The sequence below is a fragment of the Mytilus trossulus genome, chromosome 6, assembly GCF_036588685.1.
Source record: "Mytilus trossulus isolate FHL-02 chromosome 6, PNRI_Mtr1.1.1.hap1, whole genome shotgun sequence".
In the NCBI taxonomy this organism is placed as follows: domain Eukaryota; kingdom Metazoa; phylum Mollusca; class Bivalvia; order Mytilida; family Mytilidae; genus Mytilus; species Mytilus trossulus.
The window spans coordinates 33,098,744-33,114,740 of NC_086378.1; the positions used below are offsets into that span (position 1 = coordinate 33,098,744).

At 32.6% G+C, this 15,997-nt stretch overlaps 1 protein-coding gene across 1 annotated transcript; it reads right to left on the bottom strand.

The window, feature by feature from the left end:
- Positions 1-11,735: 11,735 nt before the first annotated feature.
- Positions 11,736-13,798, bottom strand: LOC134721147 (cytochrome P450 1A1-like). The gene has a single exon (XM_063583950.1). The coding sequence runs from the start codon at positions 13,610-13,612 to the stop codon at positions 12,104-12,106; it is 1,509 nt and encodes a 502-aa protein (XP_063440020.1). The 5' UTR covers positions 13,613-13,798; the 3' UTR covers positions 11,736-12,103.
- Between the last annotated feature and the right edge of the window lie 2,199 nt (positions 13,799-15,997).

The following is a 15,997-nucleotide window of genomic DNA, read 5'->3' on the forward strand; positions in this document are numbered from 1 at the left end:
GTTTTTTGTAGTGTTTTGTGACTCGTTTGATTGTCTGTTCGATTGTCTGTTCAAGTTTCCCTTTACATTGAATTATGGGTTTTGATTGCTCTATTTTGTTTTTACCTTTTTTTTTATAAATTATTGCACTTTCAATGTATGATACATTGTCTTATGCAAGCACAAATATAAGCAGATACCAATTGTGCAATTAACCCTCATAACTCGAGAAAAAAAATCTAATATGCTTCCTTTGCCTTTAAGAAATACTCTTGGTAATTATAAGGAGTTCCTGTCCAGGTGGACAATTGCCATAAAAAAAAATATTTTGAAATAAACATAATAAGATTATAAGACTGTTTCATGAATATACATCTCTGAAAACCAAAAACGGTCTTATACTTTCTACTTTTCTGAATTTGCTTATCCAGAAAACTGATGACTTGCATTTCCACCTACAGAGTTACACAGTAAAACCAGTAATAAATGACAAACTTTGGCTACAGAATGTCATACTTACCTGTCACTTTCCTATATCACAAAATGAGGGAATGCGTCAGTCTATCATTTTGAGAATAAGTGTTTAAGAATAAAAGGAGATTTCTGTAGACAGTAAATTATAATAAATCATAAATACAATATAAAAACAGAAAAGAACGCAATGAGGCAACATGTGATCTTACGTTAAAACGTAACGACTGACAACACCGGGCAAACCAGAGTACAATTTATCAGGCAACATGAACACAACCAAAACATTAGGATGATGTCAGTTGCTTCTGAAAGATAAGTTGTTTCTGTCTTACTAGTGGCATCTGTCTATCTTGTGAGTAAGAAAATCAGCGAAGAGTCTCATTCGGTAATGTCATAAACAAGGGAAAGAATATGGGATTGTTGTTATCACAAGTGAAAAATGAATATGGAAATCTTAATAGAAGATGCAAGCCCTTGAATGTTGTATTATCTGGGAGGATACACATTCCATATGCAGGCGCTTCTGGAATACTGCTGCAAAAGAATTAAAAGTTTGAAGTGGAAAAATGTAATCTTACAGAACAGTTTTCGGGGCACGTCGTCGACAATTTCTTGATGAAAGAAGGCCTTACTGTTTATGTTGTTTCAGTTAAATTTGACCGACAAGTTCAACTTTTAATAGTTTAGGAGAGTATATCACCCATCAAGCGAAACGTGTAGTCAAATGGTATCTTCTTTTCGTTCATTTCAGCAGTCCATGAAGAAAGTCAGTCACATTTAAAAAAAAAACTGTTGGAAAATCGGCAAAAACTGGAGTACAGTTGGGGTTCAAACAAGAATACCGACTGTATTTTGAAACCGTGTTTGCACAAAACGTTACATATCGTAAACCTGTATACAATAGACAACTTTCGAGTTTGTTGCATTTCCGTCAAAAACTTTGGTTTTATTGTACATAAATCGTGCGTTTAGGGGCGTCGTCACTTCCGTTTCTATGTTGAGTGATTGGTTGAAAAATTGATATGCTATATTGCACGAATTATTCGGAAAATTAAATTATTATAATTGATATTCTGCACTGCTATCATTAGGGAATTGTGATTAAGTACTTACGGAACAAATATTATTTCTAGTTTATCCTTCATAATAACGATCATAAAGACGTTCGATGAACTTTAATAGAGCATGGATACAGGCTATCCCCTCAATCTGGTAAATGACGTCACAAAGGCGCACAAAATTGACGTACTTTTCCAGTGAAGGACATAACTCGAAAGTGGTCTATTGGTTTCATGTAACTCTATGTTTACATTAGATATAAAAATTCTTCATCGGATTTAATTACTTTTCATACAAGTAAACGAACATTAATTTAAATGTACGTTACATAGAAATGGATTGAAAATTTCTCTTGTCAAATTTTGTAGTAGTTATAGGCATCGACTAATCCCTTTTCCCATTTTAAGGCCTACTGGTGGCCTTGAAATTTAATAATTGACTTGTTTGATTAAAAACTTCTCGAGAAAAAACAATATTTGTTTCAGAAGAAAAATGAAAAAAATATATTGTTTCCATTAGAAAAATAAGGAACGAATTAAATCAAACACGGAGTTTTATTAAACAAAATCTTGTTCTTAAATGTTCTTGAAAAAAGTTGTTTGTTTTTGATAAATTCATTGTTATGCAATTCATTCTTGGTGAAATAAAGATTTGACAGACAACTCTCATCTGCACAAGTAATTGTTGAAGTAGTATCCATTCTATGTAAGTAGTAATGGGGAGATAAAGGCTTTTTTTTACATTTGATCCAAACATTTTTTGTCCAGTAGCCAAATTGAATATCAATGTCCCCCGCGTAAGGGGCATAACTCTTTTAAAAAATTCGAATGTCCACCATTTTAGAATTTGTCCGAGATATTGCTGATATTAACTTTAGTACAAGTTTTATAAAACCTGACAAGATTTGTACCCGTTAGAGTGCTAACCAGGGCATTTTCCATAAATTTAATATTTCTAAGAGGCATATAATGATACAACTCTTTTAAAAAAAGTCGATTGTCCACCATTATAGAAATTGTCTAAGATATTGCTCATATTAACCTATAGTATAACTTTTATAAAAATCTGACAAGAATTGTACCTGTGAGAGCGCTTATGAGGTCATTTTCCAAAAATTTAATATTTCCAAGGGGCATAACTTTTTTTTTAAAGTTGACTGTCGACCATTTTAGAACTTGTCCGTTATATAGCTCACATTAACCTATTATAGTTTAAGTTTTATAAGAATCTGGCAAGGAGAGCGATAACAAGACAGGACAGATGGACACACGGACGATCGTATGGAAGCCCTGTATTTCCATGTCTCCCGCAACGCTTTACGTGGGTGACAAAAAAAGCACAAACTTACCATACAATGCTACTGGAGCTACTAGCAATATGATGCTACTAAGGTGGTTTTGTTACACTTTTTTTTAAACATCTGTACAAATGTACGTGAACTGCGTGTAAATGGTCATTCACTATGTAAGAGAAAAGGAAAAAATATTCATGAGGCCTATCTGGCCTAATTGATTTTTAAAATTATATTTCATTCATTCGTTAAAATGGACACAATATTCAAGCTTGATACTGGTCTGAATTTGGATTTTAATTAAATATTTGACACATTATAGTTTCTGACACAGAATAAATGGAGCCAAAGAACTTGAAATTGTTTATATGATTTGAATTTATGTATAGATTTCTTGCTTGTGTGCAATACACTGTGTTGTTGCGCAATACTTAGTCAATCTGTTTTCAGACTATATACAAACAATTAGCAAAATAAATTGTGACCCCCAATTTTTCTTTGAAAAATTGTCGAATTCTTTTAAAATCTTGAGGGGAAAAATTTACCCCCCTTTTTCCAAAAAAAAATTTGAAGAATTTTCTTTTTAATTTCTTAAATCTTGAGGAAAAAGTACTGCCCCTCCCAAAAAACAATTTTGCCCTCCCCCCCCCCAACTTTTTTTAACCCCCCTTTCAAAAAAACACATTTGAAGAAATTTTCTTGTACCTTATATATTAAAATAAGAAGAATCTGAATGAATTTATTAATAACGTAATCACTGGAATGTAAATTCAAACAGTTTTAGCAGACATTTGGTTACCTTCCATCTATTTTTGGCAAAATAACATAACACCATACATTAAATATGTTAATACAGTCATGTTAAACATGCAAGATGTTATCTAATATTTAATATAATCAACAACACACATCGGTGAAAATTATATTAAGTAAAGCAAAATTACATGGGTGAGACGATACATAAGTCTTTAAGGATCCTTTACCGAATTCAAACTATTAATAATGATTATTAATTCTTTTTCATGTGTTTACAGGACTTCATCAGTATATTCGAATATCATTTAACTTCCGATTGTTTTAAATTATATCCTTGGCATGTAAAAGAACATTATTAGACAGAATAATAGATTTGTTTGTGCGTTTTTTCCTAAACTACAATTTTAATGTGTGTTTCTGATGTGTTCAAAATTAAATTCTTCTCAATTTTTTAGTAATTCAATCTTATATCTCCAATGAAATAATAACTAATTGCTACGAAATATCCGATATTGCTGAAAATGGCGTTAAATATCAATCAATCAATCACTCATCCTATCTTCCAATCCGATTTGTGTATGATTTAATATAACAAATTCATTGTATTCAAGCTGCATCGTATAATAAATGTTTTTTCTCGTCGATAGGCATTATATACATACGTTTGAAGATTTAAAGACGCTTTTTTGTTGACGTCATAACATTGCTCAGCAGAGAGACAGAGAGAGAGAGAGAGAGAGACAATTATTTTAACAATAATGTTATATAAAAAAATGATCAGCAGAAGTTGCAAAATTATTTTTTCAATTTTCCACTGGAATTACACACTATAAAACCGATCTGTATCGTTTGTTCAAAACTTGACAGATACGATCACGCACTATGATATACTTGTTATTTGTCCGGAAACACTAATCCTCTGACAACGTTTAAAAAAAAGCTTTCATACTTGGTAGTAGTGTTGGCCATCATGTTTTGTTGACTATATTATACTTTCATTTTGATCCAATCATTGCTCCAATCATTTTTATAGGAGCTGTTGGACTATTTTGTTGTATTGTAATAGTGCCACATTGTGAACACAACTCCCCTGAGACCATTTGACAGAAAGATCTCAAACTTCGTATGAGTGTTTGCTATCATGTGAAGATGACCATATTATACCGTCAAACTTGATTTAGAAAAAACAAGATGTGGTAGGATTGCCAATGAGACAACTCTTCACAAGAGACCAAATGACACAGAAATTAACAACTATAGGTCACTTTGACTAGTTTTAATGGAGTTATTTGACTTTTACCATATTTTGACAAGTGTATCAAAATGACACAATGTGACACACATTTGAAACCTCATTAATACAAGGGTTGGGACATTTCGCTACGGCGTAGCAATTTTGTTTAAACTTGAAATGAAATAAGTTTGAAATTTGTCTTAATGGAAATTTGTAGTTTTTAGTTGGTCTTTTAAGTACACTCTTTAGTAATGTATGTCTCTATCAAATAACAGACGAAGCGTAACAGTTAGAAAAGTAGTGTGCACATGAAATTTTATCCATGCGTTTGATTAGGTGCATTTATTATAACGATGCAATTTAGATGATTTTACCCATAAAAATCATAGACCGATAATTTTAAATTGTAAACACATAAACAAACTTCTATATAAATTTATACAAATAAATTAATTTTCATTTCAAACAAACACGAAAAACTTAAATGTAGAGGAAATTTTAATTTGTAAATGTTTGATTTACTTTCAGTTTATTTATTATTTTTAGCAGGTTTCAACTTATGAAGTCAATTATAATTCAAATCCACCATGTAAACATATCTTACGACTTCTTTGGACTTCTTACTTTTAACGACACTTGCATTCTTCTGGAAGCTGAACTATTTTACACATTAATAAAGGCAAAAGCAGCTTTGAAAAGTAGTTTTAGCTATTTAAACTTATTTAGAATTCGAAAGACAATACATGGCATAACTTCCAAATTCCTACATAATTTTTTTTTTGGTAAACGATATTTTTTTTGTGCTATACATAACCTTATGCTATATAATGGTACAATTTGCACTAGTACATTTATTAAGTATTTTCAGTAATGATTTTAACTGATTTTTTTTCTGGGGGAATAAATAAAGGCATTGGTATAGCATACCGCTGTTCAATCATTTTGTCAATAGTCATAAATCGACAAAGCGAAAACAAACCCGCATATCCAATTACGTTCATCTATTAGTTTATCAAATATTATTTAATCACTATAAAAGGTTTCTGTTTCGATGTTCCAAACATCTTTTATTTTGGTGATATCATGACTCTTGGTTAAGGAAGTAAAGATCAAAGGTTCCCCGTTCCATTTTATATGCAGTTACTGCATAGTGTGGACTTTATAGTAAAATGACCGAACGTTAAAAAATAGCATACTTGAAGAGAATAATTATATTTGGTAACAACGATATAAAATGGCATGTAGATATACATACATATGTATTCACACTTTGAACTAGTGCAGTTTTTTCACCTTCATTTACCAACAATCGCCATTTTTTATATTAAAGTTTAATTTCAAAGTTTATATCTTATATATATTTATATTACATACTACATAATTGTATTATTTTTTGTAATAGTATTTTACTCATAACAGATTGTGTTCCTTTATAAATGCACATACATTTATTTCACAAATAGTCCTTTTTCGAAAATTCTAAAGTGTTTAAAGCATGTGTCCTGTCGATGTCAATATCTAACAGGCATTTAACCGGGAACACAATTAATATAACAAAAGATTTTATAATTAGTTATGTTTTATGAGATAAGATTTGAACTTTAAACAGTGCAAATGGTTAGAAAGAAAAATAATAGGAACATCTATTCATATTTTATAACTGTATTTAAAAAGGGTAAATTTATATGAAAATGCAAGAGTTCAAGGTGTGAAGAATAGGGAAAACGGTAGTATTTAATTTTCCCAGCATTAGGTTGGCCTTTTGTGTACCCAAGACAGGTGAAGGAAGTCAAATTAGGAGCGCTGTGATTGGATGTAGGGTACAATATATTTTTTTATTTATCTATGAATAACTGCAGTGTGTAAATTTATAAAATAAATTTTAAAACCAATTGAAATATTTTGTAGAGAATTATTCGAAACGGCTTACAAAATTTCAAAAATTTGGTGCAAAATGACGGTGGGCACGGATAACATAAACTAGCTCCGTCGGAAATTGGTCATGATACTATTTGGCTTTAATTTTTAGAATATAATAATAAAGTTGTAACACCACACATAACTGTTTTGTCCAGGTTTTTATTATAAAAACTGGTAAATTTAGAAAATGTTAGTATTGTCGCCTATGGCAGAATAAATAGTACCGTTTTCCCAATACAGTAACTAATTGAAAACAGATGCTGGTTTTAAAATTGAATATATTATGTCGAGAGTATTGTTTTCACCCATTTGTATTTTCCCTGGCAAATAGGATAATTATGTAAAAGAAAAGTAGGGACCGCTCTGTCAGATGCCATGGACTGAATAGGGTTTATACATGTCCATTCTAGTGCAAAATATATTAATATTTTATTGTTATCGTATGACGATTATATTTCTAGGTAAAACAATTAGTAATCATTAGTAATCATTTGCACACTGTACAGTATAAATCACTCCTGTTATACACAATACAACAGAGTGTTTCTTTTGATGAACACATTACAGAATTTTATCCGCATAGTATCGAAATAAAATAAGCATTCTAATAAAACAAGAATTTTTAGAACGGTCCACCCTTGCTTTTATTAAATTTACAAGTTATTGATTTATCAGCCAATCAATTTCGCAATATGTCAGCATGTATTGATACAAAAACATATAAAACAACTGACGTGTACCACCGAGACATCAATGCAAGTTTGGCACCAGTCTGATTAAAATCAAACCTCTCAGCGCTCCTGTTTTCTGATATGTCGCGTCGGATTCTGATTAAAATCAAACCTCTCAGCGCTCCTGTTTTCTGATATGTCTCGTGGGAGGTCTGAAGAAACTCCGTAGGAGGTCACATGCAGGTGACCAAAGTATATGAATATTTAATGATATGGTAATTACAGGTTACGACCTTCTTTGACCAATCGAATTGCGTCTTTCAAAACGACCTCGGAAAGTTTAACAAAATTGCAATAGTAGAAAGTGAAAAGTTTATTGAAATTGTAAAAAGCGTTTGCAATCAGTTTTCTGATGACTGTACAACAGTTACAACAGATATTAAATATTATTAATTATATCAGGGTAAAAAAAAGTATGTTTGTGTCTGTCTGTATTATAACCGGCGTTTTACGTTTCCGCAAATTGGCATTACTTTTCCGCGAAAAAAAGATGACGTTTCCGGAAAAAAAAGTTTACGTTTCCGCAAATAAATATTTTACTTTTCCGGAAAAAAAGTAACTATTCCGGAAAAAATAAATTATTGCTTTTCCGCAAATAATTAAGGAATACCTATTGATCGAAAGCAAAGCTATAATAAAAAATTTAATATGCATTTAGTTAAAAGTCATCATAACATGTAAGTAAAAAAAAACATTAAAATGTATGAAAACGTATGTTCAAAAATATCTTCATATGAGTTCATAAGTCAGTTGGTAAATATTTGTAGCCAACACGTCGTGCAAAGTCTATAGCAGCACATTCACCGTTTACAAGTTCTTTTTTTTTTGTTCAGGAAGAAGTCCATCTTCTCCTTTTCATACTTCCGAACGAGTGATTTTACAGTTAGACTTCTCATCTTTATGTAAGATGTTGTCTTCAGTTTCAATAGCACATCGACAAAGATAATATGGTATGATGGCTAGCTTGAAACTGCTCGTTTAGGTAGGCACTAAAAGACTCGACACCATTCGTTGTTCTCTTTTCCTCGGGGTCAGGGGTGATGCTCAAATGCTTGGTGAAAATCTCAATTGCCATCCAAATGAAATTCCAATATATTATCGGCAGACCTCATGCATTTATCGTCAGATCATGGAAATAATATATCGCCAATATAACACTACCATGGTCAGATGGAGCATCGGCAATTAATTCAACAAAGCTTTCTTTAACATGTCAGTTGGCAAGTAAGCCAAACCAAAGATTTCTCAATGAAGTGTAACTCATCCTTACCCGAGTCAACTAGTTATATCTAGTAAATTGTAGCTATACTGATATCAGAACATTTGTTTTATTAAAAATAAAAAATAAATAATTTATCATATATGTACATTCAAATCTTTATAATTTACCAGGTAAATTTGCGGAAAAGTAATAAATACAAATTGCGGAAACGTATACTTTAAATTTGCGGAAACGTAGTATTGGGACTTTGAATAATTAGCGGAAATGCAATACGCCCATTATAACGTACGTATGTGTTATAACATTTGTACAGAAATAATTCCCTATATCATGTATATATTATATAGTTAGTTCGATTACTTTTTATATACTTAATTCGAAATCTGTATATACATAATTGCAATTTGTGTATAGAGGTATATTATTCAATTATGTATTTTCCCGCCTTTTGGTATATGCAGAAATCGTTTCTGTAGTTACAGAATTAAAAAAAAATAGATATACAGAACTATTTCCGTATGGGTAGACTTCAAATTCCGTATTAACGAAATTATGACGTAACCATTATTTGCATACCGCATACCGCATACGCAAATACAGAATTTTAATTTAGGTGTATATGTGCAGAATTCGAATTATATTATACGGGGAATTATTTATACAGCTTCTCATCAAACTATTTCCAACAAATTCGGTTGGGTCAGAATATGATTTGCTTTATAATATGCAGAGTTTATTCTGTATTTTGGATATTATCTGGCTCCAATATGACCAAATCCGACCCGCCTCTTAAGGAATCAGGTGGGCGAATCTGCGTCTCATTTAAAAACAACCTTCGACTTTTTAAAACAAATCTTAAATTTGCTTAAAAGTGAGGCAAACTGATGCATTTTTTAACGCGACATTAGGGGGAATTCTACTGGGCCCGTATTGTGATGCATTTACATACATTTTACTTTTTGCAAGATATTGTTAATAGTAATATTATCTGTTTTCTTCAATATTCGCATTTTGTAATTGACCTTCAGCACCACATGCTTTTTTTTAGATATTGCCACCAGCTTATTCCAAAATTGAAAACAAATATATACAGTAGTGTTATGCACAGTCAGTTTGCCCCAACAATTTTATTGACTTAATTGAATGGTAGACAAACCAAGCGTTAGTCCAGGAGATGGGAAATCATTTGATAAAGAAACACGCTGAGCAAGAAAGACACAGTGTCTTAGATTTTTATTAGTTGTTATTGGCTTTGAATTAGCTTTCAGTAACTGCGAGTACTCTCAGATCTGTACTTTGAGTTTTTATTATTGTGAGGGATGTATAAATATATCCTTCCCCGTCCGGACTGTATTTGTGTTAGATGTTTTTTTTTGCTTTGTATCGATCTGATGAGTGAAACCCTTTTAAACGGATTTTTATAGTTTGTTCTTTGTACTGTTACACCACTGTCCCAGGTTTGGGGAGGGTTGGCGCCTCAAACATGTTTAACTCTGCAACATTCTTAAGGTGCCTGTCCCAAGTCAGGAGCCTGTAGTTCAGTGGTTGTCGTTGGTTCTTGACTGGCATATTTGTTTTACGTAAATAGTTTTGCTATAATTCACCCTGTTATCCGCCCCAACTGCATTATAAAAGTGGCATGTTATTTTATAGATTTTAAAATAAGCTCAGGATATAAAACCGGTACCCCTACGTATATATTGAGTCTCATCTCTTTGTCTGATCGACCGTTATTGGAAGTGCCGCGTACTGTCTCCGTATTTCATGAATTCATATTCCCGAACAAGGCATTCATCAAACCGCATGGTGGTGTCTTGGTAGAAGCTGAAGTTGCTCATCTTTTCGGAGCACCTAGTTCGTCCTATTTGTCATCTTTTAATCTGGGACGTGGGTTTGTTTGTGTCCCGTGATTTTCCTCGTTTTTTACTGACGCTTTATTTGACGCTATTTTCTGCGACAAAATTAAATAAAACTTAGTTGAGTGACACAAGGGGAGGGCGGGTAGGGTTATTCAACTCTTGTATATTTATTTATGTAGTTAATAGAGGTGAAATCTCACTCCCTTGATACGAAAAGTGGGAACCGAAGATCTTGTAAAACAAAAGGTAAATAAAGACACAAAAAACAAAACCGGGGACTTAAACAGCACAGAATGACAATGAACACACAAACGCCGAAAATTAAAGACAAATAAAATATCCGGACCCGTTAAAAGAAAAAGGGGGCGAGGATAAGGACTGAGCAGTTTGCAATAAGCATGTGTATCAACTCCAAGGTACTGAGACAAATATCCAGCATGAGAAGAAGAATAGGAATATAAACGGACAATCACAAATATTGTCGAGAGCGGAGTTGGTCTCTTTAGAGAAAATTTACCCTTGAAGTTATGACAGATGCATTGTCGGAATAATGAGCTGTCAGAATAATGGGATGTTGGAATAATGGGCTGTGGGAATAATGGGATGTCGGAGTAAAGGGCTGTCAGAATAATGGGATGTCGGAATAATGATTGTCGGACTAACGAGGTGTCACCTTATTTCTTCCGTTGCTTATACTAGATATTTGTATTTACGGTTGTCCATTCTTTTTGTAAAACAAGCCTGGACTTTTTCTCTCAATCGGTATTTAAGTTAAGAATACGGAATATTTGTTTAAAGATAAGAACTATCAACCGTTTTATACTAAGAAAGATGGAGTGTGTGTGTACTCCAAAAGATATGCTGACTTATTATAATTAGTATCAATATTTGATTAACACTGTCCTAGCGTAATCAGTTTCACCATGTCTCAAAAGCCAAATTTTTATACCAGATAAAACCAAAGAAGTTAGTAATCTGAAAAGTGGTTTCGTAGAGCATTTGACAGATTAACCAATATAACTTTGTTTGTGAAGACACTTACAAAATTGGAAAAAAATTATTAACATCAATGGTCTAAAAAATAAAAATGGTACTACATATTTCATTTGGTCATTTTCGAAGTTTTCATCTCTATTGCTAGACTTGTTTTCGTCAATGTATATGTCAAATATCTATATGATAAGTTAGAAACGTTTTGATTAATTTTTATATTATCAAAACAAGTCGGAAAATAATAGAATCATCAAAAGCAATGCCTACAGAGATTGTAGATTTTTTTATGTGTAGATATTTTGCAAATTAATATCAAGAACATCGACGTTACATTTAGAACGAACTTAAAATTATAAAGTCCGCTCGAGTTCCTTTCCCACAATGACTCGTTCCTTTGCTTAACTCACATTTGCAGTGTCAAATGTCATGTGCAATCTAATGAAAAGCCTTTTTACTAAATATATTTTAATATACTATATATATATATATATGTGTGTGTGTGTGTGTGGGTGTATTTCCCATTTTTTACTTATACTTAAAACAGATTATTTGTACGGATTAAAAGTGGATAAAGATGAATACATTCTAACATCTTTCGGTCACTTTAATATCATAAGGCACTGGCTTGCAAGTTAATCCAAAAATTGGTTCAAAATTAGGTTCTGAACACAATTCTATTTCAAATCTTTGAAAAATATTGGTAACAAACAAAAAGAGTTCCATTTTTGCAAGAAATTCCCCAGGACACCGTCTGCGTCCAATACCAAATGTTAGAACTTCGTCTGCTTTCTGTTGATTAATTTGGTTATGATTGTCTAAAAACCTATCTGGTGAAAATTTCTCGGGATTTGTCCATAGTTTAGGATCCCTAGCTGTGGCATACGTATTGCAAAACACAACAGTCCCTTTTTTAATTGTGTGTTTTCGGAACACAATGTCGGTAGTCGTTGAATGTGGAATCGCCATTGGTACCACAGTAGCCAATCGGATCACCTCTAATATCGTAGCTTCGGTAAACGGAAGTTTTCCTTTGTCAGTAAGATTCGGCTTTCTATCACCAATCACTGAGTATATTTCCTCTTGAACCCGTCTTTGTACAGCATTATGGTATGACAGATATAATATTGTCCATTCTAGCGTAGTTGAAACGGTCTCAAATCCAGCACCCATAAAGTCTGATAAAGATGACAAAATCTCCTCTTTTGTAATTCCATTGTATAGTTCCGGCGAATTTCCGTATTGTTCCGCGGCGGAAAGCAATCCGTCAGTGATATCCCTGTGATTATTATTGTCATATGATTTCTGATGTTCATTTACTTCAGAAGAAACCACCTTTCTGTTTAATGCGACCACTTTCTGAAATCGTATAGCTTTCCAGGGCATAACAAATCGCAACCATGGCATAACATCAAGAGGGTTCCCCGATCCGGCCGTTTCGACAAATATTTTTGTATTGTCGATGAACTTCAAAAATTGTTTATCCTCACGACAGTTTCTTGCAGACCCAAAACAAAGCTGGTATATTATACATCCTATTCCTATAAATATGTCATCATGGGGGCTGAAGTGGGACTCTTTTCTCTCAAGAAAGCTCTTGATGATCATGTCTATCTCGTTATTAATGACGTCCTCTGTTGGGTTATTTTTAGCCGAAACAAATTGTCTGAGAACGTAATTTGCAATTTTTCTGTGCATTTTCCAACGAGGGGTGTACGATCCAAATGCTATACTCTTCATGTTATATAAACTTATCCCTGTGTAGAATTCAGGACGGTCTGAGAATACTTCTCCATTGTCCATCAACGCTTCACGTATTGTCTCGTTGCTGTTTAAAACAATCGTTGGCCAACTTCCCATGCGAATTCTAAACACGTCACCGTAAGTTCTAGATATGTCCATTAATGTTTTCGCTGGATTACTTCCAAGTAGCGGTAAATGTCCAAGAATGGGAAAGCCCCACGGACCGGGTGGTGAACGATACAAATCATTCCAAAGTTTCTGAAAAATTTTAGCAAGCACAAGAGTGGCTGCAAATATCAAAATATAAAATCTAATTCCAATTACTTCAAAATAGGAAACTGGCAACTCGTCCATTTTGATATGATGGTATTTTCGTTGTAATCATTTAAAATAAACTAGCACACTCTTTAGCCTGAAACTTTCTATACAAGAAATAATCTTTTGTTATAGATGTTTTGTAAGCAATTTAACACGTATATGAACACGTGTCTGGTCATGATGGTTTGATTATTTACCTGGATGGACTTTACATAAATTGTGTATATAATACATGTACTTTCATATATAAGCCATGTGACTGAAGAATAAATACAGGTTTAAATTTTCATCAAACGAATAACCTTTACATATATAATTACATATAATTTTATACCCAGCAGACATGTTATGTAATTTGAGAATGCGAAGGTCTAAATGGTCATGGTACAAAAGTGTTTACTTTTAATCATTATTTTGTATTTTTTTTTTTCTCTTTTCTAAATTTAACATTTTAACAAAACAAAAAAATAAACCGCAACACTTAAGGTTTCAGATAAAAGAGAAATGGACCCAAGTTTTTAACTATTTTACTCAAATCTATGGTTGTTCTCAATAAAGAGAAGGTAATATCTGGTTTTTCATATTATCCACAAAAAATCAGTATTCGTTTTAAACAAAGTAAAAATATTCGTTTACAAAAAATAATTCACCAGTGACCAGTCCGCTTTTAAAGGTCAATGTGTTTCAATAACCTTTTATTAACCTTTTATTTTTAAAGATTCGAGGCAGTATAAATTTGTCATGTCTTGCATTTTTTTTTTAAATTATGAATATTATTAACATACTATATAGTAAAAAATCATTTCTGTAGATCACCGAAAGGGGAAGTGGTCTAGAACACAGTATTATTTTATTTAGGGGGTTCACTATACACGCAAATTTTTATTAGTCTTCACTTCAAGGTTAATCGAGCAAATTTTATTTAATAAGGCTTTTTACATTGTTTTTACTTGACTACGGGCTCATAAGGATCTGAAATCTGATTTTATTGCTGTGTCCACAATAGACACAGCAATATTATTCTACGTATTTCACCTGTATCGGTTTGGACAATTCCATGGACTATTCCATACACACACCATTATGCTTAAGGGGTTTTCATATGTCATGTCAAGATGATATAGGCTAATTACCGTTGTTTGCCACAAAAAAAATCTGGTAAAGTCACTTTTCTGAAAAACCAATATAAATATAGTTAACATATTTATATATTTAATATAACTGTGTTCATTGACCCGAATTTTTTAATGACAACACACACCTAAAATTCGTTTTGGTCTATTCCATGACATTTGCGCGGGAATTATTCATCAGAGACTTTAATAATTTTAATGGACGTTCATTTGGAAAATTTTACTATCTATTTTATGTGAACAATTGTCATATGTTTTTGTTTTTCATACATTTAAAGGATCAACGTTATTTAAATTCCGTATATCTTCATTAGACATCAGGTTTGTACGCATTTAGTCTCTTCTCTAGTCTATAATCAAAACTGAAGGCCGCGAAGGGACACATGTCATGATGACACGTGCTGCACAATCCCACACATTTCACATTATGTAATAAAATTCTACTGTTTGCGATAAAAATATTCACTGTTTAGGGGTGTTGAAATAAGGTCTTACATAGTTGATGCGTATCCGATCCGTGATTTGTATATATTTCAATGGTGCTCTCGGTAAGGCCAAAAAAATATGTTTGATTATGGGTACCTGACCGATCCTATTTTGAGCACCCACCCTAAGCCATTTTATTGCCGTCGTAAGAAATAATCCAATCATTATAATTAGGGGAACTCTCGCCCCATGGACAACTCAGACCACACAATTCAAAATCATGGCACAAAAAATAAAATGGACAAAATAATAAAATGAAAATACCGACCTACCTACCTACCCTACATATTTTGATGATGTAACCTTAAACAGACATGTTAGTTTTCTCGTTTGAATTGTTTTACATTGTCTTATCAGGGCCTTTTATAGCTGACTGCGGTATGGGCTTTGCTCATTGTAACATGTACAACAATCAAACATCAACCCACACTAAACTGAATGTAATTGTAACATGTACAACAATCAAACATCAACCCACACTAAACTGAATGTAATTGAAAGACCTCTAGAGTTTGATATCAGAGGTGGATTTAGGGGGGGGCCCTGCTTTTTGAGAAAAAATTTGGTTGCTTATATAGGGAATCACTGAATCGTGACTGGAGCGAGCCCCCTCTTAGGTCAGTCAGTGGGCTCCCACTTATGAAAATTTCTGGATTAGCCACTGGATGTACAGTATCGAACAGAAGATAAAAAAGGGAACAATATGGTGAATTTTAGAGATTAATATTATTTCATGTACATGCATTTGAAATATTTAAGATATATTGTTTCCCTTTTTTTTGTTCTAGGTTCCACGGTGACC